Source organism: Daphnia pulicaria, chromosome 11 (genome assembly GCF_021234035.1).
Source record: "Daphnia pulicaria isolate SC F1-1A chromosome 11, SC_F0-13Bv2, whole genome shotgun sequence".
Lineage (NCBI taxonomy): Eukaryota > Metazoa > Arthropoda > Branchiopoda > Diplostraca > Daphniidae > Daphnia > Daphnia pulicaria.
The window spans coordinates 1648874-1671454 of record NC_060923.1 but is presented as its reverse complement, the minus strand read 5'-3'; the positions used below and the strand labels follow the sequence as shown (position 1 = coordinate 1671454).

General features: G+C 41.5%; 3 protein-coding genes and 3 long non-coding RNA genes across 12 annotated transcripts; 2 read left to right on the top strand and 4 right to left on the bottom strand.

Moving 5' to 3' along the window:
* The first annotated feature begins 141 nt into the window (after positions 1-141).
* Positions 142-1191, top strand: LOC124315810. 2 transcript variants are annotated; one of them, XR_006911705.1, is made up of 2 exons: positions 142-555; positions 633-1191. It is a non-coding gene; the product is annotated as an uncharacterized LOC124315810 (long non-coding RNA). The 2 variants fall into 2 exon arrangements; XR_006911706.1 differs by having other exon boundaries at positions 537-562.
* A 1993-nt stretch (positions 1192-3184) lies between these two features.
* LOC124315763 lies at positions 3185-3691 on the bottom strand. The gene is made up of 4 exons (XR_006911648.1): positions 3666-3691; positions 3480-3584; positions 3287-3399; positions 3185-3227 (listed from the first exon to the last, which is right to left on the bottom strand). It is a non-coding gene; the product is annotated as an uncharacterized LOC124315763 (long non-coding RNA).
* Positions 3692-4466: 775 nt separating this feature from the next.
* On the top strand, positions 4467-5249 carry LOC124315745. The gene is made up of 2 exons (XR_006911630.1): positions 4467-4577; positions 4636-5249. It is a non-coding gene; the product is annotated as an uncharacterized LOC124315745 (long non-coding RNA).
* A 330-nt stretch (positions 5250-5579) lies between these two features.
* Positions 5580-6809, bottom strand: LOC124316008 (extensin-2-like). The gene is made up of 4 exons (XM_046781741.1): positions 6756-6809; positions 6199-6646; positions 5929-6072; positions 5580-5586 (listed from the first exon to the last, which is right to left on the bottom strand). Exons 1-4 carry the CDS (start codon positions 6757-6759, stop codon positions 5580-5582), a joined length of 603 nt encoding a protein of 200 aa, XP_046637697.1. The 5' UTR covers positions 6760-6809.
* A 2153-nt stretch (positions 6810-8962) lies between these two features.
* LOC124315527 (protein obstructor-E-like) lies at positions 8963-11843 on the bottom strand. Of its 2 annotated transcripts, none has more exons than XM_046781264.1 (5): positions 11602-11843; positions 10610-10831; positions 10347-10535; positions 10067-10274; positions 8963-9679 (listed from the first exon to the last, which is right to left on the bottom strand). In XM_046781264.1, exons 1-5 carry the CDS (start codon positions 11642-11644, stop codon positions 9493-9495), a joined length of 849 nt encoding a protein of 282 aa, XP_046637220.1. In that variant the 5' UTR covers positions 11645-11843; the 3' UTR covers positions 8963-9492. The 2 variants fall into 2 exon arrangements, with proteins under 2 accessions (XP_046637220.1, XP_046637222.1); XM_046781266.1 differs by having other exon boundaries at positions 8963-9143.
* Positions 11844-12139: 296 nt separating this feature from the next.
* LOC124315156 (dual specificity mitogen-activated protein kinase kinase 7-like) lies at positions 12140-22564 on the bottom strand. Of its 5 annotated transcripts, XM_046780619.1 has the most exons (14): positions 22376-22564; positions 21751-22025; positions 21433-21660; positions 21161-21340; positions 20853-21076; positions 20051-20782; positions 19651-19983; positions 17244-19582; positions 16973-17066; positions 16556-16773; positions 15590-15886; positions 15300-15495; positions 13228-13978; positions 12140-13149 (listed from the first exon to the last, which is right to left on the bottom strand). In XM_046780619.1, the coding sequence occupies exons 1-8, from the start codon at positions 22542-22544 to the stop codon at positions 19318-19320; spliced, it is 2406 nt and encodes an 801-aa protein (XP_046636575.1). In that variant the 5' UTR covers positions 22545-22564; the 3' UTR covers positions 12140-13149; positions 13228-13978; positions 15300-15495; positions 15590-15886; positions 16556-16773; positions 16973-17066; positions 17244-19317. The 5 variants fall into 5 exon arrangements, with proteins under 5 accessions (XP_046636575.1, XP_046636574.1, XP_046636578.1 ...); XM_046780618.1 differs by having other exon boundaries at positions 15300-15886; XM_046780622.1 differs by lacking the exon at positions 13228-13978 and having other exon boundaries at positions 15300-15886.
* Positions 22565-22581: the final 17 nt, after the last annotated feature.

Here is a 22581-nt window from a genome sequence, read left to right as displayed (position 1 = left end):
GTTCGCAATCATGGGTAAACATTCATCTTTATTTCGAGTCGTGAATCAATTTTGTATTGTTTTCATTCTATATGAGTAGTCATGAGTTTACATTTGATAATTAATGTTCAAATCGTTTATAGTACAGTTAACTATGGCGCCGTGCAGCTGTTTGGTGTTCTATAATTAATGGTTGGGTCGAACACGGGTGTACCGATGTCTCCTGGACATGGTGACTACCAAGCAACAGCAGCGAAAGAATACTACACCACGTCACCACCTTACTACACAACAACGTCTAGATACGCAACATCAACTAACTACGCCGAGGCCCCCAAGTGCTACACCACCAAGACTGAAGAGTTACGCTACAAATTACGCTGCCCCGAGTTACATCACCAAGGCGCCTGAGTACTACATTACTGATGTTCCCGGGTACTACACCACCAAGTAATCTGCCCCAGCCTACTACACCGAGGCTCCAACTTATTTCAATACCACAGCGGTCGAGTACTTCACCTAACAGCACAAGTACCAATCTGCCCCGAACTACACAACCACAACTGAGGCGGCGAAGTACTACGTAGATTTTTTTTTTGTTAACATGGCATTTAATATTGGAAATTGATGTTCAAAATTTTTTTACCGTCTAGTCAACTATAGTGTCGTGCTACTGTTGGTTGTATTATCCTTAATGTTTGGGTTGTTCACTAGTGTGCCGATGTCTCGTGGGTACGGTGGATACTAAACCGCAATGCGGCGTCCAACTACACAACATATGCAACAACCGGATGCTTCACCACCAAGGCCCTAGTTGCCCCGAGTTACACCACGAAGGGAGCGGAGTACTACACCACGAAGGGAGCGGAGTACTACACCACGAAGGGAGCGGAGTACTACACCACGAAGGGAGCGGAGTACTACACCACCACGTATGCTGCCCCAGCCTTTTACACCGATCGCATATTACGCTACAACCCGCGCTGCTCTCAGCTACTATACCGAGGCTCCCAAGTACTACACCACCAAGGCAGCAGAGTATTACACCACAAACTTCTTGCTTCCGCAACTTGCTACATGGAGGTTCCTAAATGCTAGAGCCGAAATTTCCATTTGATTTGATTTATATTTGTCGGTTGTCTTCATGGTCATTGGTCACTGGGAATTAATGGTTGAACTTAAATGAGAAAATAAAAATTCTAATGCGGGTAATTCTTTTGTAAAACTTTTGGTAGTAACTTCAAGCCTGTCGTCATTTTGACAGGTGTCTATTGGTGTTTGACTTTTTCAAGGGCAGTAACCTGCGCTGTGATATGTCTGTTTCATATTTTGGAGGTGACTATTGCCTTAATCGATCTGCATACGGACATGTTCTTGTGTTTTCACGATGTTACGAGGGTAGTTTACGAAAGAAACTTGTAACCGTTGATTTTAGTAAATCATATAAGTAAAAGGCAAGTGGATGAACTTTGTATAAATGAAAGACTTTGAAGTTGAGAGAAATATATTGAAACAATTCCTAAACAAGACTTGGTGTAAATGAAAGACCATGAAAAAAAAAAAAACTTGTAAAAAGAATTGTGTTATATTGTCCCACCTCCACCCACAATTCCACCACATTTTACAATCACATAAACAACCCGTTGGCTGCCACGCCATACAACCCGTAGGTTGCTCTCTACTACTCTACCCGCCACGTCTGAAGGATCCATGACCAAGTGGGACTTGCCATTGCTGACAAGTCCGTGCTGACAAGGGGGGGACTAAGGTGCATTGCCTTATAACAGGCTTGCCTTGCGGCAAATTTTGGGCTTGGCGACTTTCCGACCCCGCGGCTTGTAACCCACGAGACCGAACAGCGCGGCCCGTGCAGGGGAGAACAAAGGCGTGGCAGCCAACCGGTTAACTAACACTAACACAAACGCAATAATACCAACAATACGATGATCCACGTTGCTGACGAGTCTCGGTGTCGGTCGCGATTCCACCGAGTTTCGTTCTCACCAGGAGCAGGGGCAACATCCGATGGAGACCGGTGACGATTGTTAAAGATGAGAAAATTCATCTTCTCGACGTCTCCTCTGCATTATCTGAATAAAGAAAAAATAATTCTGATTAAGTGACATGCCATTAAAAGTTACATAATACAGATAGAAACAATAATCATGTTTTTTAGCTCAAAGATTTAAAGTTGCTATTTAAAATTCCGGAAGTATACCGGAAGTAACCACAGCGCCTCAACCATTGAGCTGACATCAAATTAAACCACATATTCGTGATCTCCATGAAATTTGAGGTCGATTAGATGTGATTAAAACGAAATCCAAAATTTGGCCAAAATCGAGAATTTTCCTGAACTAGTTCAGGAAAATTTTCGAAACCGGAAGTACGAATACGTAAAAAAGATTTCATGAACTTTACCACAAATTTGACGAGGATCACGAATATGTGGTTCTTTTGCTCCTCAAATGAATATTTACTGAACTACAGACTGAAACGAGCAAACCGGAAGTAGAAAAAAAAAGCAATTATCGAAAATTTAACAAGTGAAATTGTTGCTGGAATAGTAATCGTCAGTTATCACTAAATATTTCAACAAAATAACTGCCAATAAATGTAAAAAGAGATGTTCAAAGTAAGTGAAACTGACTGTTTGACAGCTGCAAATTATCAAAAAGCCATCTAGCGTTAGAAAAAAGAAACGTCCAAGTAAAACTTCGTTGGCGCGTAAGAAGGGCCTGATTTTGGAAACTATTACAAAGACAGAGTCTAACGCAACTAGACTATTGGTAGATAACCTACGAAAAAAAGTCAATTGTTGGGTACCTGGGCATAATCCCGTGGTGAGTGACTGTGTGTAACAGCGGACGGAAGCGATCACTGAAGTGGTCCAGAAACTCGCCAATTCGCCAGTACAACAAATAGTGTTTAGAAGCAGTGAAGCTAGATGAGCGTGCGTCGCGAAGATAGGGATGTTGGTGGAAGTCCTTCTTCCGTCATGGACAAAGGTCAGCATTTGCACGAGAATCTCCGTGCGACCGTGCCAGGACAGCACGATTCCATTAAGAAACTGCGTGCTCTGTAAAAACGAATGTTATACATTAATGAAAATATAACAATGAATAAAGCATATCAATCTTTACCTTTTCTAAGAAACACACTGAAATGTTCATGATAAAAAAACCGTAAAAATGGAATTCACAGCAACCAACAGCATTACTCCACATGATGAGATAAATTTCCTGATGCTAAAGAAAGTGTCATGAAGTATTGCAGTAGCGTAATGATGGGTGGAATTGTTGCTTACCTTTATCATATGGGTGATGAATTTAGTAAGGCATTCAACTTTCATCAAGCAGATCTGGTACATGAACATACACATGGCAGGTCTCACTTCACACTCTTCATGTCTCTGAAACTCTAAGTGGAAATGGGACAAGGAAATTCTCTACATTATTTACAAATTTACACAAATTTACCTATGAGAAATAAAACTCTACCTATCCTTCAGCTCGGTTGCCTTCTAAACAGAAGTAGAAACAGCCATAACAAAAAACATGCTGTTGCAGGGTACGCCACCAAAAGTGCGAGATTCAGAAAAGATCCTATGGTTCATGAGCAAGAATACCAATGCGTTATATGAAAATCTGAATTGTAATGGTCTGGTAGCAGTAATGGGGAAATACCTTATCTCGGCACATTTGTATTCCACTTCATGTTGACTTCAACCATGAGTTTTAGGCTTTTGACAGCATGATGGGCCTAATGGATGGAAATCGACTGAGCGCTAAGTCAACTGAATGACTGACTGTATGCATCTAGAATTTTGAAGAAATAAGTTGGTACAGCATTAAAATAAGGAAACTAGGTCAAGATAAACCTACATATGATACGAAGTTCAATTTGGTATTTGAAATCACAGGAATATAAGTATAAATTAGAAACAATTTGTTTCGCCCTTTTCTCCTCGTTTCACGACGTCAGAACAACATGGGCGACACTGGCGACATCTAGTAATGCGTTTTGAATCTTAAGTTAGTTGCACTGTCAGTCAGTCATAGACATGACATTACACTATGTATTACACATTAGACGTCGTCATAAGTTACTTAAAAAGTTTAACAGCGGAGATCGGATATCAAACAAGTAAACTGTTTTTAAGTAATAGATGAAAAAATCTTTAGCTAATGATTCTTACTGCATTCTTGACTAAATGTTTTCAGATAATTTCAGCTGAAGTTTTCATGTACCTGGCCAACTACTCAACTAGGTGCTCGTGACAATAGAAATGAAATGGTCTAACCCAATAAATATGCAAGCTCACAACCTATATGTCTTCAGCAAAATAATTTTTGTGGCAAGGTAGTTATTTTACCAAAAGTATTTTTTATTACTGTGTTCTTTAAGGCTTTAAATAATGTTCACATTAACTTTTTCCTATCAAGTTCAAGTTGTAAATGTTCAAGATATTGATGCCCTTGCCATTCTTTGTTGCTATCAGTTTTGCAGACAACAGCAAGAAAATGTTGTTACTCAAGATTTTATGGTGACCAACACTTTGTTCTTAATTAGGACAATGTAAGGTTGATAGATTTTAGGTATTTCTTTCTGTCACATATGTTTTAAAAATTATATCTAAATTTACTCTCCTTTCAGGTTAATCCCTCTTCGCCACTGTTATAGTTGTTTGGAAACCGACAAGAGATTGCTGGAATTGAAGACTGATAATTTGTGTAGATTTAGATAAATTAAAAGTGCATACCTGGGCTCCCTTCTTTTCTGTGGCCCCGTTTCCCTAACTAACCAACGCCCGCCGGTGGTCACTCACCCGCTGTGACAACCAGGAGGAAGGGAGGGCTCTGGTCGAACGGTGACTTGAAAGGGCGCATGATCTTATGTAAGCTTTTGGAGGGTCATGAGTCTAACCCGGAAGCCTACTATGACTATCTTCCCAGTAAAACTGGCCTCGTACTTCTCTCTTCTTCACTGGCCAAGTAATCACCCTGGGCACAGTTAGGGCAGTGTCACCTTCTGACTTTTCTTGATTGCACTTCTAAGTTGGCAAAGTATAGCGATTTACATTTACGGACTGTGATTACTTCGTGCTCGCTGCACATTCAAGAAATTGCAATCATCTACCGCCATACAACATTTTAGCTTCTAAATATTGTTCTTACATAGTGCTGGGAATGACCGTCAATTTGAAAAAAATTCTTAAACGTATGAATTTCATCGATTTTGATGCTAGTATAAATATAAATTTAACAACAAATTATTTGCCATGAACATATTTGTTCAATTAATTCAAGTTAAAAAAACTTACTTCTGCTGAATTGAAAAAATTTAGTCAACACTAAACATTACGCTTATCCCGTAACTTGTCCTGGAAATGAAGTTAGTACAAGCACCAGAGTATGATCGAAATGCAGATCGATTAGAGTAATAATCAACTCCAACATATGAAGCAGGATAGAGCCAACAAAAATTAGAGTACGTCGCATTGTCAAAAGGCTTGGAGGTAGCAAGAGAACACATAAAGATTATTACCCGCATTAAAAATTTTATTTTCTCATTAAAGATCAACAATTAATTCCCATTGACTAGTAACTATTAAGATATGAACGACAAATTTTAAGATAATTGATCAAATTAAATCGGCTCTAGTATTAAGGAGCTTCCCTGCGGTAAACTGGAGAAGCGTAGGTTGTGGTGTAATATTCAAGGGCCTTAGTGGTGTAGTAACTCGGCGAAGAGTAATACTTCGGAGCTTCTGTTTAGTAAGACGGAGCAGCGTAAGTAGTGGTATAATACTCAGGTGCCTTGGTAGTGTAGTACTTAGGAGCTTCAGTGTAGTAGGTGGGGGCAGCGTAGGTGGTAGTGTAATACTCGGAGGCCTTGGTGTAGTAAACGGGAGCCTCGGTTTGGTAGTAGCTTGGAGCAGAGTAATACTTGGGTTCCTCGGTGTAGTAGACTGGGGCAGCGTACGTGGTTGTGTAATATTCGGCCTTTTCGGTGTAGTACTTGGTAGCCTCGGTGTAGTAGCTAGATGGAGCGTAAGCTGTGGTGTAGTAAACTGGAGCCTCGGTGTAGTAGCTGGGTGCAGAGTAGTCCTTTGGAGCATCGGTGTAGTAAGTTGGCGCATACGTAGTCGGGTAGTACTCCGGTGACTTGGTGGTGTAGTACTTAGGAGCCTCGGTGTAGTAGCTTGGAGCAGCATACGTAGTCGTATAGTACTCCGGAGCCTTGGTGTAGTACTCGGGCTCTTTAGTGATGTAGATCGGGGCAGAGTAATACTTCGGGGCTTCGGTGTAGTAGCTCGGGGCAGCATAAGTTGAGGTGTAATACTCTGGAGCCTTGGTGGTGTAGTACTTGGGCAGCTCGGTGTAGTATTCAGCCGCTTTAGTGGTGTAATAAGTTGGAACCTCTGTGTAGTAGCTAGGAGCTGAGTAATACTTGGGAGCCTCGGTGTAATAGGCTGGGGCAGCATACGTAGTCGTGTAGTAGTCCGGTGCCTTGGTAGTGTAGTACTTGGGAGCCTCGGTGTAGTAAGCTGGAGCAGCGTTAGTTGTGCTTTGGTATCCGCCATACCCCGGAGACATTGGTACACCGGTGGTCGACCCAGCCATCAACGATACGACACCCAACAGCAGCACGACACCATAGTTTACTAGACAGTAATTTATTTGAACATTATTATTTAACAATTACTGAATATTAACAAACAGAAAAATAGAAATTCATACACAACTTCATGTAAAACTAAACAGAATATTTACCCATGATTGCGAATTGATGATACGATTAAGAATGCAGTTGGTGACAGACGGTGCACAGCAGTTGTTGCCGTGTCGGAGATGCTCACTCGACTGATTTCAAACGCCTTTTCTCTCTCCTTTTATACGACTTTTTCTCACCCATAACTCTCAACTCAAGCCTTGCGGCTATTTTACCTACTTGATAATGATGTTACACGTGTCGTCCTCACCCAACCTCTACACCACCGCATTGACAGTTTTACGTAATGATCTCCATGACCTTCGATTGAAATGCAAACTGGCCTTTCCTTCTTTAGGTTGACGTTGCTGGGGATGGGTCTACAAAAACCAAAAATCAAAATGAATACCAAATGGCTGAGCCTTGCGGCTATTGTACCTGCTTGATAATGTAACACGTGTGACGTGTAGTTCTCACGCAACCTCTACAACACTGCATTGACAGTTTTACGTAATGTTTATCGTGACCTTGAACCAAATTCAAAGGAAATTATACTGACCGATTATTTTACTCAAATATACAGAAAATGGTTTTAAATTTCCTATTATTTGTTTAATTGTTGATTGAGCAATAGTAACAAACTCTAATCTCGCCTCCATATGAAAATTCCAAGCAATTAGCTTTTTAAATAATCACCATTTATTTCAAGGTCGTTTTCTCATAATATGATACTAGTCACCTTTCGGAACTACTTAATCATTTAATTAACGAAACATTTCCCCGGAAAATCGATTTAAAATTTGTGCTCGTACACGTTTAACTAACAGAATCCTATAATTAACTCAAGACCATAAATGATAAAGGGAAGATAAAACAAAATAAAAACACGTGGTTTTCAAACAATGATGACAAGCCACTACGTCACCAACTTGAAGGCAGCGATGTTTAATGGGCATAGCGGGGCATAGGCATTGCATTATTGATTGTCGGCGAGACTGAGGAGCTAGGGGTTCAACAGAAGAGGCTGGATCTTGGATGTATCATTTAATCTCAGAGGTCACCCCAATGCAGCCAACATAAACTCTATTCTAGCACAGAACAACTTGTTTTCACAATAAGCACTAACCACGATGGTCGACAGCATGCATTATCTACCAAGACACTTGTGGAATCTCTGGTGTCAAGGAAGATATTTCATAATAATACTTCAGTTTCTGAGACTTCAGTGACATCAGACATCAACTATCGAAGAAAGATTTGAATAGTTTAACTGGGGTGCTTAAAATTGCAATGCTCCTCACGTTAGGACTAGTTGAATTCGCTTTGACTCTAGTGAAAGACTTTACCTTTTCTTGTTTTTCTTGCTCTTTGTTGGACTGCCAAAAACGGATTCGAAAAATGACACAACATCTTCTTTTGATGAACTGGTGTAGATGGTGTAGATATCGACACGACTGCATTCGCGGCTGAAAACTGCTCTTCACTCATCAAAACACTCCCATTTTTTATTAGCAATTTGGTTTAGAAATGATCTCGGCGATGGCAGAACTAACTGATTCATCTCAAGGTACTGTTGTTACTACTTCTTGCTTTTCTTTTTTATATTGTTCTCTGAGCCAGTGAAAAAAAAAAAAAAAAAAAAACTGCAGCCTCCAGGTATCCAGCAGAAGCTTTTTCCACGCATGACGCAACCCTGTTAGAAACGCATCTAGCGGTAACATTTCTAACTAGACAATTAATGCAAGTTTTGGATTTTTAAAATCATGTTGAATTTGAACACAAAACTACTATCTTTCTTTCTTGAATGTCTGAGTGGAACTAAATATTCACAATATATTACTTGAAGAAATTGTCAAATAATCTGATTCCTATTCTCTGAAAACAAGGTTCTATATGGTTTTAATATATTCCTACCTTGACAATTACTAGAATGGGCTAGAAGATTAACTAATCACTAGAATCACTAAAGTCTTCCAATAGTTAATTCAATAGAAAATATATTTCCGTAGTATAGTAGTTAAAAAAAAAGAAATGAATTCAACTCGATTGGCCAAATGTTTGTATACGGCAGTCTTTTGTATTTACACGCGGCTGTATACAAGAGTAGTACAGTTTTTTGGGGTTTTAGGGGAATTCAAAAATTGGGATTAAGGATCAAAGGCTGACGACGAGTAAAACGTTTCCATCATCAGTTGAGTGGTGATTAAAAGAGTGAAATGGATTTTTCATGGGAAGGATTGTTGGTGAGAAGCCCGTTCTTCATCTTTTCTTTTTGGAAGGGAAATGTTGGAAAAGGGATTTTTCTTTTTTTTTTTTTGAGCGGAGGAGACACACAAAACATGATTGGAGAAACTGCTGCTCGATGTGTTTATAAACGTGATTTCTCTTTTTAAAAACCCAATTTGCTGAGCTGCTTGATGTCTAAGCCGCTATCCGCATAGTAGTCTTGGCTATAAAAGAGGAAAACGTAAAAAAGATGGAGAGAGAAAAAAAAAATAAAAAAGAGAAAATCAATCAACACGTTTTGTTACTTTTCCTTCTTTTCCCCACCCCAATAAAAAAATAATCATTTGCATATATGGGGTGCAAAAGTGCGAAATAATATTTTGGCTTTTCGTCTCGTTTTCTCTTTTTCTTTTTTTTTGGATTGACGCATGCGTCATTAGTGTTGATTTGGTTGCAGTTGTCGGGAGTGAGAGAGAGAGAAAGAAGATTGGCACGAGATTATAGAAGTGCATCGAAAAAAAAAGTAGAAAGGAAAATAAAAGTTCTGGGATTTTTGGGTTCTGCTTGTTTTGTTTAAACAGCAGTGAGGGACTCTTCCTCAACCACGAGAACTTCGGTGACGGGGCGAGGGCGGAAAGCTGGGCGACTGGTGACGGGCTTCTTGGGGGCCACTTTGACAGGTGCGGCCTCAGGTGCCAAACCGGCCTGGACTTCCGTGTTGCGCAGACCGTCCAGGTCGAGAGTTCCGTAGTAGTCGGCACTATAGATACGTAGAGAGAGAGAGACGGATCGGGGTGGGATTTATCGGGTTTCAAATGGTTTAATGGATTATTAGCGTGTGGTGTTATTTTTTTCTTTTTTTGTGTTCAATTTCATGCTTTTTTGAATTTTTGTTTTTTTTTAACTCGTCAGGTCGACATGCAAAAGCCAAAATGATGAAATAAAAAAATAATTGTCGTGAAGTTTTTTTAAATTTTGAATGTCTGGTCATTGATTCGTTGGAATTCGAGTCAAGAGCTCTCTGAAGGACATGCGAAATTTAATTTGGTTGAAAGAGAGAGAAAACCAAATATCAAAGAAGATTTGGCTGTGCGCTGCTGTGCAGTAATAAAATCAAATTTAAATTGAATTGAAGGGAGCCACTTACCATCCATCGACTTCTTCGGGATCAGCGCAGAAACCGGACTGGTCGTCGAGTCCGATCTTGAAGACGGTGCCGAGCGGGCATCCGTACTCGCGGGCATTACCGTTCATGCAAACGTAATACTGGCGGCAGTCGTCGGGATGGGCGTGACGGCTGAAGGCTCCGGTGGCGACGTCACCAGTGGCCGGGCAAACGAATCCACTTCCAACTTCTGTGGACAATTAATTCAAATCTTTTCTTATAGTTTCCAATTGGGATTGGAATGAAATTAATTTAAATATACCCTCTTGTCTGCAGGTGGGGACCTGATCGGCCCAGGTGCACACGCGGCTTTCCCGGCTGTAAGCCAAGCCAGGGGCGCACTGGTAGCGGCTGGCCTCGCCGTTCCAGCAGCTCCAGAAGACGTCGCACTTGGTCTCATCGGGGAAGACTCCGTGCAAGCTCGGGCAATTCCTGGTGCTGATTGGGGCCTCTGTCAGATTAAACGTCAATAATTAAATCTTGATATTATTCAAATCGATCAAGTGAGAAGGGGGACGGACTCACCAACTTCTAGACGATCTCCACACTCGACGTTGTAGATGTAGTCGCAGTTTTCACGCTGGTTCTTGAGGTCGGTGTCGTCGAAAGCCAATCCGTTGCCGCAGAGTTCGAGCGTCGCCACGCCCTCCACGCACTTCCAGTACTTGTCGCACGAAATGTCGTGAGCGAAGAATCCGTTTTCCTTGGGGCAAACGAACGTGTCGCTCCGAATGTTTTGAGCCGAAGCTGATCAGAAAAGAAAAAGAAAAACGTTCAAAACTCTCAGTCACGTCAACCACATCTATCCCCCAAAAGGTGAAAGCTGGAAATAAAAAAGAGCGGAAGAATGGAGAAAGTTGTTGGCGTTTGTACCCCCAAAACGAAATCAAATTACAGACTCGGGAGTTGTTGAGGAGAAAAAAAAAACAGGTTTCTAGGCCTTTGGTGAAGGGTGTTTTCCAGGGTTCAGGTAAAAAAAGAGAAAGAGAGAAAAACTTAACTAGACCCTCAGGTGAAAGTGTCAAGAGTCCGGAGGCTTTTATAAAAACTAAAAGGAAAAAAATTTGGACTCGATGGCACACGAGTGTATAGGTAACAGGTCGATGATTATCGACCAAAAAGAAAAGAGTTTTTTTTTTCCTCGAGTATAAGGAAAAGAGGGTCGAGTGTGCCTCTCCCTATCTGCTCCAATCACTAAAAAAGGTAAAAGGGAAGAAGAAGAAAAAAACAAACCAACAAATTTGGGTTGGAGGAGAAGAGAAAGCACTTTCTCCTCGTATAATGTGTACCTTCCATCATTCTACCGACCACCCTTCTCCTATTACCTTTTTTTTTCTTTTTGGTTCCTTTTAGGAGAAAGTTTTTCCCCCGGGCTCTACTAATACCTTTTCTTTTATGATTTAAATCATTCCCGAAAATTTCAAATCAAAAGAAAATCAAAATCCATCGACTAAATTTACCCAATTTTTCTACTTTTTTTAAAATTTGAATTTTTAAAATTTGAATGAAAAACTTACCGGCTGCGATGATGATGGCTACGACGATGAGGGCGCGAGCCATCGTGGACAACTTTTGAGTCGGATCGAGACGAATTTTTGAAACTTAAAAGACGGACAAGTCCACCCAAATGATTGAAGGATAAAAAATGTGTGTCGGGGCGTCGGCGACGGCGTCGAAATCAGACAAGAGGAGGAGAGGAGCGTTGGAGCAGGTCTTGACACGAAACTGGTAAAGTGTCGTTTGGAAATGGGGAGAAGACGGACGTCTTTTATATAGGGGAGAGAGAGCTGGAAAGAACAAAGTGGGTGGGACTGCGTGCTGCTGGAAAACCAAGCCAAGGGTGTATAGGAAACACACACAGAAATACGGTGCTGGTGGGAGGTAACCACCTTCAAGGCCCCACCATCTTCCTTCGCACGTAGGAAATCAAACTAAAAGAAAAAAAAAATGTTTGATTATAAAATCGTGAAAAAGTTATTTTTTTTTGTTCATCCTTGCACGGCTCTTTTTTTCACGGCTGATGGTGTATACCTGTTCAACTTGTTTTTTTTTTCGGTTCATCAATGTCGAGAAGATTACAACGACTGGTGGCCATGGACTTTTACACGAAAAATCTTCTTCTTCTTCCTCCTATCACTTTGTTGAGCACGAAATTCCTTGAAATCAAAATGGATAAATAATTGGTTCCGATGAGAAGCGAGCGGAAATGCGGCGTTCCAGTTAGATGCATTACCGAATTGAACGAAGGGAAAGGTGACCAAACAACTTTTCCCCCAACAATTCGGCCAGAAATATATAAAACCATAAGCATAAGGTTTTCATTAAGTCAAGTATAGATGACTAATGGCCTTGCTTGTAATCAAACGATACACGACGTCACATTTTCAATTGACTTTTCCCTTTTCGATTGTCCAAGGATATCATAATCTCAGGGTGAATCATTCCCCGGGGTATTTCCCATTAGCAACTTTTTTAAAAAGAATTCCCTACATACTACTTGTAATCATCTTTTATGTCATACTTATTTGATGGCTCTAGAGAGAACAACGAAAAAAAGAAATTGACGAGAGGAGAGTTATTAGGATTTTTTGTCCGAAGCCTTTCTCCTCAGCATTAGCTCCTTACGGCGAGTTGGGGCTGCCGTGTTGACCTACTGACCTCCCTCGGACGGGGACCCCGCGCGTCCGATGCTCAAATGCTACAAGGAAAAATAAGCGCAGCTGCTGGCCGGCTAGCTAGCTGTACATGTGAAAGAGCAGACGTGCTGCCTGGTGTGTGTGTGTGTGACCATCCCTTCTGTTTTTCCTTTCACCTTCTTTCTCTAGAAATTTTTCCCCATCGAAAACCAAATCAAAAAATGATGAAAACTTGAGAGAAAGGTGTGTCTAGAAATAATATTGAGCCCCCCCGCTGGTCGCCATTTGCTGCTGCTGGTGAAGTGATTTTCTACTTTGCCAATCCTTTGATAGACCATTGTCGGTTGTCACGAGTCGATTTCACCGCCCAGTATTTTTTCAGACGAGAAAACCTGTTTCTTCTTCTTCATTTCGCCAATGGCCGACCACCTAAAAGAAAAAGAGACGGTGTGAATAGCAAATTGGCGAGCCTATAATATTCGTCATATCATTTCCAATTCTTCTTACCGAGAGAGAAATAGTGAAAGCCCAACGGAGCGTGAATGTACACCTAAGATAACCATCGGTTCTATAGAATACTGTGTAGTACTGTCTATAAAAATTGGACAAAGTGAAATGGAGGGAACGAAATGTTGGCCACTTTGTTTCCCAATAATGTTCGACACGGGGGCCACCGTTTCGTTGGCACCTGCCTTCAAACCGAACGAAAAAAAAAAAAAAGTGAAAGGAAACTGGCGCACAAACTTGAAATTAAGAAAGAATATAATAATAACAGGAACGGAAACCGCAAAAAAGAACGTTCAACTCGATTGTTCATTGATTCCTTTTAACTATTTCGTATTAAATAGAACTGGACTTGTTAATTTACGAGCTCGACGAACTCTCTCGCACACAAAACAAAAATTTCGCCACAACAACAACCCGTTTGGCGTTGGAATATGTGCGCAGCAGTTGTGGATTTCGTCATCGTAGACAATACCACCTCCGTGCCCAAACGCGTGACGTAACACAAAAATTTGAGTTTGAATATAAATCGAAATAATAATGGGCGATGGCGGACAGATTGGAAAATGACCGAGAAAGCAACTCTCCTATATGTTGTTGTTGTTGTTGGATATGTGGTGGCAGGTTTAGTTGTTTGACTCGTCGTCGTCGGCAGTCTCTCTTTTTCGTGATTGGAGCAAAAGAGTTTGGGTCGGGATTGGCGGGCGGCTGTTCACCAGAAATGGAAATCGTTTCACGACGGGAAAAGCTCTCTCTAGAGAGAGAGAGAGAGAAGGCAACGTGAAAGTGGCTGGATTATCATACTGGTGTTGTCTACACAAGAAAAACGCCATGGAATATGACTCCCGCATTTTCCAAAGAATCAAAAAAAGGAAGTTGGGAATAGAGAAAGATCGACATAAAACGCCATTTTGTTATTACACATGTAGTGTAACAATAAAAATATGACCAACAAAACATTTTTTCTTTGCCTTTCTTGGTGGGGGAAAATGATTGATGGGTTTGTGCTCGTTGACATTTGGAAAAGAAAAAACTGTAACAACAGGTAGAGACCATCACTTTCTCCTAGACTATGCTGCTCTCAGGTATAAAGGTGTACACGTACACACACTTGCCTATTGCAGCCAAAAATAAACTATATGGTACGCTAGTTTTCTTTTAAAAAATTGTTGTTATAAGGAGGGTAGGCCAGAAAATTAAATTTTCCTTTTAAACCCCATATTATAATAACAAAAGAAGATAAAAAAAAACTTTCACTAACTAAATGGTGGTTTTGTTCACTCTTACCCTCCAGCGCGGACTTGTTGAAAATAAAAAAATTTTTTGTAGATAAGTTTTTAAACTTCAAGGTGAGTTTCCAGCTGTGGGAGGGGGGATGTTCTAGTCTGTAGTTGGTTCCGGTCAAGGATAATCGAACCATTTCCCCCTCTCTCTCTCTCTTCTATATTTTCTTGGAAACTATTTAAAAAAAGAAAAATAATAATAATTTTGAACAAAAGTGTTTTGAGTGATATAGTGTCGAGGTGAAAACGGAATGTATACACGTGGGAAATGCGTGAGTGCGGGTTATATCTGCCACAGGTTTTATTGTGTGTAGAGTGTCACGAATGCGTAGCGTCTAAACGGCGTGAAAAAGTTGCATGGAAGAAAAGAAGAAAAGAAGAAGAGGCTTTTCTTTCTGGCTGCTGGTTACCTGGAGTCTCTACTAACCCCCTATTGTTTCACGGGGCAATATCGTGAGTTGTTTGAGATTTTATGGCACGTGAGTGATAACAGAGAAAACAAGTGCCGTGATAGGAGCGCGTGCTTCTTCTTCTTCTTCCCATTCACCAGCCAAGCGAAAACACATCGCTCAATTTCTCTTTTCCTTCTTTTCCCCAAATGTTTGAACGGGGAAACTTTTTTTCTTTTGATTCATAAAACCGACACAAATCTATGGTGAAACGTCACATTGTTACACAGCCGAGTGATGAGATTGATTGACGTGTGCAGTGTGAAAACGATGGCGAATCATTATTTTCCAATTCCACCACCACCACCAGCAGCAAACATTTCTTTTTTTAGAAAACTTTTACCTGCCGATTGGGATGGCGAAATCACTGGGCAGGCAGACAGGTAGAACATGTTGCCAAGGTGAAGCTTCAAATATAGAGAGAGACCCACACACACGCGCACAGGTGCAACCCAAAATGGGACTTTCACTTTCTTTTTCGTTTGGACGGTAAGTCCCGGACTGGATGGATATCGTCGTATAGTGCCATTTTTTTGCTGCTGTACTCGTACAGTTGTAAAATGCCGTAGGATTAGATTGGCCCTCTAGGATCTAGTTAAGTTTGTTATATGGCGCCCAACTCTGAACTCTTACCAATTCCTTTAAAGACATATGGCGGCTGCGGCGCTTTCACTTTTCTTTTAGGGGGGGTCCTTCAACATTTTTCTTTTCTCTTCGGGTCGGTCACACCATCGACCTTATACACGCGAGTCCGTTTGGCGCTGAGGTGGTGTCAATGGACGCTGGCTCGGCTACAAATATTTCGGGACAAGAAAATGTCGAAAGAATTTTCTTTTTTTGGGGATGAATCGAAAGCTCCTCGAGACCCGGAGAACTCGAACCGTTTTCACCCAATGGGCCAATGCCAAAATGATTTTCTCGCTCTCCTTGCTAGTAGATGGTAGAGAAAAAAAATCGCTTATTATGTGCTAGCCCATTTTGGCTCATCGCTCAACGTCTTCTCTTTTTTGTTTCCCTACGTCCCGACTCCCGACCCGAATAACAATAATCCGCGGAATATGTAAATAAAGCACGCAACTCGTTTCCCCCCAGTGTGTCTGATCGTTTTGGCACCCGACACACACACACAACTTAGCCTGAGAACAATTTACCATATTGATACGTCAACCAAGAGTTTCGAGTTACATTATTAGGAGAGAGAGAGAGAAAAGACGTGAAAGTCTGACACGACTTTCATCCGCTTTGCATATCCACCGTTTTTTCTTCTTGTCTAAACGAGGAGATGCTGGTGTGACGGCAGGTGCCTGCTTCAAGTGTTTAAAGTTCAAATATTTTCGAATGTGATGTGGTTTTCTACCCACAGAAAAAGTTGTGAGATACAAAACAAAACTAGGTCTGATTTGCAGTCGTTCGACAAATGAGATTTTTAGTGAATCCTGACTGTGAAAAAACAAACAAAACGGAGAGAGAAAACAGTTGCGGTCAACCGCCTAGCTCGCGAATGAATAAACGTACTCCTTGAGACTAATATGTAACGATTGATAATCAACGCCACCAGAAAATGCCAAAAAGGAAGAATAGAGATCAATTTTGTTATACCTATTATGACTGGGAAATACGAGGCATGTTGCTCCATCCATCCGCTGAAGAGTTCAATTACACCAGACGGGATAGGGTATAAAGGGTGTCCTCGTGAATACACCCACATTCACATGGGGGTACACGAGGACATTTAAAGAAAGGGGGGAAAATAGAGATCCATAATTTGATTGACAATGCATTTTTATTGCATTTCAATGCAATGGGATGCTTTTTATCTAAAAAGAAATAGAATAATGGGTTCCGAAAAAATTTTGACAGAAACAACAAGTCAGGAAAAGTTGAAAATGAGACAATGGGTAAACTCTAGTTGTTAATAAATGGGAGAATTTAAGATTTACACTGCATTTATGCAAGTAATACAGCATTAAAATATCTATCAGGTCATGCAGGAATAAAAGTAACGAAAATCATTACCCAAGTGATGATCCTGAGATTGTTGCTGGTGACAGTGCAACACCTGTGCAAGAAAAACTTGCATATTGTGTGATGATAATGGCTGGCCTCAAATCTGCAAGAAAGAAAAAGTTTACATAGTACAAACAAACTGCCATGCATCGACAGGGCAACCACATGTTACATGCCATAGTCAGCGGAACTAATATTCCACAAATCTGGAACCGATTTAAGTCTTCTATAGCTCCCACAAGGCCACAATCATTCTTAATGTATTCTTAGTTTTATTTACCCGCTAAACAGCATGGAGATGGAGTACGGCAGTCATCAAAAACAATTAAATCTCAATATAAATCTTGAACTTTCTCGAAATTTTCAACTAGACGAAAGCAGACGACACCGTCCAATTATAACCAGCAAGCTATCGATTACTAAAAATCTCCCTACCCCCCTCAAATTCAAACCGCTCAAAAACGATAACCGATTAAGTTGGGGGAATAAGTTTTCATTAAACTTAATACCATTTCTGTTTGATATATAATTCCCCGGTGAGACCCCCCCCCCCATAAAAAAAAAAAAGATTGATTCCATTGACTGCCCCAAAAATGTGTCCTTCTCAACATGTTTGACTACGCCCAGACGTACCACGGACAGAATCAAATGAAGAGAAAATTTGCACGTAAAACCGGTCCTAATAACACCGGCCCCAGGACCCTCTTTCTGTCTTACACCGACAACGGTGAAACATTTGATTGACAATAATAGTAAAATTAAAAAGAAATACAAAATAGGGAAACGAAACAAATTTCTCTCATTCGCTTTTTCTTTTTATTCTCATTTTTTTGTGTGTTTTGTCTTTTTGTTTTGTTATTTGTTGTATGGCATGTTTCTTTTGGATAAATCAACTCACAACTGTGTGTGTGTGTGGGAGGGAGTCTGCTGCTATTGAACGCGTGCAGTTCTTCAATCTTCTTCTACCATTTTTGTTTTTTTTCCGGTTTTCTCTGGTGGTGATTTGGATCCCGAAATAGACAATTTTCCCACGTTCAAGGAGTAGTTGTTTGATTTTGAACAGAAAACAAACAAAAAGAAATCAAGAGTTTTTCTCGGAGGAATTACAACACGCACACACATGCACGCAAACGCACAAATTGGCTGTAACAGAAACGCGACACAAAAGAATAAGAGAGAGATACAAAGAAATGGAGAGCATTTCAATCGAGGGAGTGAGACAATAATTAATAATAGTATACGGATCGCTCTGCAACAGGCACTCACTAATTATTAAATAATAATTAAAAAATCTGATGGGATGTGTTGTGTTAGATTTTTCTTTTTTTGCATGGGGATATGGAGGAGTTTGGGAGCAGGGGGGTGGCTGCCTCTATTGGTAGGGACAAAAGGAAAGATTTATTAAAAAATAAAATGATTCGTTCGTTAACCTCACTCCCTTTTTTTTTGTTTTTTAAAAATCATAAAATACTTGTACAGAAAACCAAACAAGAAAAAGTGACGTCGACATTTATTTTAGTTTTTTTTTCACAACTTTTTCTTTTTTGGGGTGTGGGGGGGGGGTGACCATCCTAATAGTCAAATATATCGTCGATTGATTTTTTTTCTTAATTTTTCTAACCTATTGATTATAAGCACGTCATCAAGTGCCGCACGAAAGAGGAAACTTTGGTAAAAATGAAAAAGGAGGGAAGGAGAGAGAAAAAACATGTCGGGGACGCAAATCAAATTTCTTTTTAAATAGGCAAAAAATGTGTTGAATTTCTCTCTATAATAATTAATATATCTCGTAATCGCAATAATAATTATTAATTATAATAACTGATGGAAATGAGGGAAGGATTTAAACAAAAGTTTCTTTTAAAAAATGGCGACTGTTTTCTAATAATGGTTTTGTTCCTGTATATCTTAATTAATTAATTATGATTATGATTATGTTTTTTTTAAAAAAAAGAAGAGGAGAGAAAAAAGAAAAATTACAGAAACGAAGAGCTGCGCGCTGTTCACAACACTAGAAATGAAAAATACCATGGCGCACAAAATATCGACAGCGTTCTTGGCAACGTTTCACGCAGACCGGCTAATCTGCTTTTAAAAAGACAAAAAAAAAATTCTAAAATGTTTTTCTTTTTTTTCTACTTCCTTGCTGTAATATGACCTACATGGCTTGTTGGGATAAAAATCTAAAAAAAAAAAAAAATCTGTAATTTTTTTCCCATTTTTTTGTTGTTTTGTTTAACTTTTGGATTTTTAAATATAAAACTCATAATTTTTGTTTGCGGGGAAACGGGGGGAGGGATAGGGAGGAGTGAACGAATTTGTTTTTTTGTTTTTTCTTGTTTCGGTTATTTTGCTTAGAGCTCGAAGCGCTGGCTAAAGCTGCGACGCTGTGGCTCGGGCGTTAAATGGCGTGGCAGAACGTAGCCGGACGAGAATGGATTGGCATTCTCGCCCATATGCCTTGGATGAAGGACGGGTGAAGCGGGGACAGATGCTGATCCAGCACCTCCTCCACCGCTGCCGTAACCAAGACCACTGCCACCACTGCCGGAGGATTGAGACAACCGGCGAGCGGGTGGCTGCGGTGGCGGATGCTGCGGAGGCGAAGGCGAATACCTGCTGTTAAAATCAATTCAAATTTTTAAAAGCAGCTAAAAAAAGAAGAATACAATTAAGCAACAACTAACCTTCTTAGTGATAAGCCTTCGGCAGAGATACGACGGCCGAATAACGAAGACGAAGGTGCCGATCGCTGGTCGCCGCTCGACTGATGGTGTCCGTTGTTCCGTCCGCCTCCGTTGTGAGACTGTTCCGAACTGGTGCTGGGCCTCAGCAAGCGAGAGAAGAAAGGATCCTGGCTGATCCTGGCCAAAAGCCCATCAGAGAAGAGAGAACGCGGCGGTGGATTGGCAGACTCGGGTGACAAACGCGGAGGGACGACAGGCGGCGAATCGGCCGGCCGCCGGTTGGATGGCAAATTGAAGATCTCGTTGGGATCTCTCCCACTGGTTGTCGGCGATCTAAATTTACATCACCAAATTCAATTTAAGAAAATGTTCACACGTTTCCCAAAAAAGTTATTTTTACCTGGCAGGTGACAATTGCGTACCAAACATCTGGGCCAGTCGAGCTACAGACGAACTATTTCGATCGGCAGCCGATTCGGCACCTGCAGGTGGAGGACGAGGAGGTAGACCGGGTAAATCAGTTGGCGGACTGGTGACGCGTGACGGGTTCAAGCCTCTTGTCAACGACGGCAGAGTCTCTTCTGAAGGTGATGCTTGTTGAGTGCTCTGCGGTTGTGGCTGCTGGGTCCCTCCCGTGGGCGGAGGTCGAGGTGGAAGCGCTGGCGGCCGTAGAGGTAGGTTGAATCGGAAGCCTCCTGGCCCTATTGGGCCAGCCACCGGCGGACTGGGTTTACCGGGCGGTGGTTTGGGATCGAACTGAAACGGTTGTTGTTGCAGTGTCGGTTTGGTGCCCACCACCGTGACCCGACCGTTGATGGTCTGGAAATCGAGTCCGTCGACGACCGGCTCCGATGCCAGCCGCACCAGCAATGGCTTCCGCTGGCTCTCGGGCGTCCGCGGTGGAATTGGCGGCGGTTCCGAAGTAACTCTCCGTAAACTCGGCGACGGTGGAGTGTACATCCTCTGCGATGTACGCTGCGGCGACTGGCGGACCAGCTGGTTGCTCTCGATTTGACGGATCACCGTCTGGTACCACACGGACACGTCGATCGGCAACGCTTCGTATTTCTTGATGAACGGATGTTCCAGCAGTTTCTTGTACTTTGGCCGGTGCTTGTAGTTCTTCGTCAAACTGTCATCCCAAAATAATTAACGAGTTAAAGAGGTTGTGAAAAAGATTTGTCTTTGTGTTGTTTTTTTACCAATCACGGACGAAGGAGCAGAGCTCGGGGCTGAATCCTTGCGACTGGGAGAGGAGAGGTGGGTCGTCACGGACGACACGGGCCAACACTTCAAAATCCGTCTGGCAATCACGGTACGGTGAGTTTCCCGTTGCCATTTCAACCAGAGTGATGCCCAGCGACCATACGTCGGCTCGAATGTCATAGTCGGGATGCGATGGATCAGGTGGTTCAATTCGTTCAGGCTGAAAATTTAGGGGGGGGGGAAAGAGAAAGGTTAATTCATTCCGTTTTAATGAAAATTTAATGAGAACGAAATGAATAATTACAGCCATGTAGGCGGCGCATCCAGCGCTGCGCGTTTTTGCTTTCGAGTCCTCCAACCAGCCGGAAATACCGAAATCGCACAGCTTAACATTTCCCCTTTCGTCAAGTAAAATATTGGAAGGTTTCACGTCACGATGGATAACACCATGGGTCTCTTTGAGATAGTGCAACGCTTTGACGGTCTGGCGAACAGAAAAAAATGGGAATCAAGTGAGCGGGATCGATAGAATAAAGTCAATATTTTGCGGATTTTGAAATTTTAATGTAGTCTTACGGCGACAGCAATTTTCCCGATGATGGGTTCGATGATGGGTTGCCTGAGTCGTTTGAGTAATTTGTCAAAACACGTGGCCATAAGCTCCATACAAATCCAAACGTCAGATTCGGTCACAAAACAACCCAGGCACTGTACGATGTAGGGGCAGTCGTGAGACTTCAGTACAACTTCCAAGTCCATGGTGATCCTCTTATTCTCTTCGCGATTGCCCGACCTCCTCATTTGCTGCAAAGGGGATACCATAAAAATAACGTAAGGACAAGCACTTGATTGAGAGAAATGCAAATTTTTGTCAATTCTGAAGGCTTATTGTACCTTGACTGCTATTATGGCGTTGCTGGGTGGGTGTCTCATTTTGACGACATGACCACAAGATCCGAAACCCAGCTCTCCCAGATGCTCTAGGTCATGTATGCTGCTGAAGTATCGTTTGCCATCGACTGTGATGATGCCAGTGAGTTTGATGATCTCCTGTAGTCTGGCTTCGATTTCTGCTTGCTTTGAGTTTGTCGAGCAGTTGGTGATGTTTATCCCAGCTAAGTCAAAGTTCCGTCTGACTCTGGTAGGGGTTCCATTTGGCTGCAGAGGCACTGAAGGGATATATAAAGATAAATCTTAGAAATATTCCAGTCTAGTTATTTTTCAACTACATGTAGGTGTCCTTGATAATGAAGGATAAACAAAGGAACTATGGTGTCAAAGCAAACATTCCTGAGCCTTAGCCAAAGTCCACATTCTTTAACTCAAAAGAATTGGATAACTTCATTTAGAAACTGAAACCTAAATTCCATTAAAAAGCTCGAGAGCATGCGCAAAATCACTTACGAAACACTGATAAGTCGATCTTTCTTTTTTCGAAATGTCAAACTTGATTATATACAAAAGAGAGACGTCTGCGGGTAATTTCTATCGTGAATAAATAAGGTTGTTTTTGTCTTACGTGGACCGGGTCTTCTTCCGGAACCTTGCCGGACGAACGGAACTTCGTTGTCGATCGACATTTTTTCCTGATTTAATCGAGCCGCTTCTGTATTTTCACTTCTAATTCTCTCTTCGAGAGAGAGTAAATTTTGTAGAGACACCATCTTGCTTTCGAGCAGATACACCATCTACCGAGCCGTGAGTTGACACTGAGCTGGTCGGTCT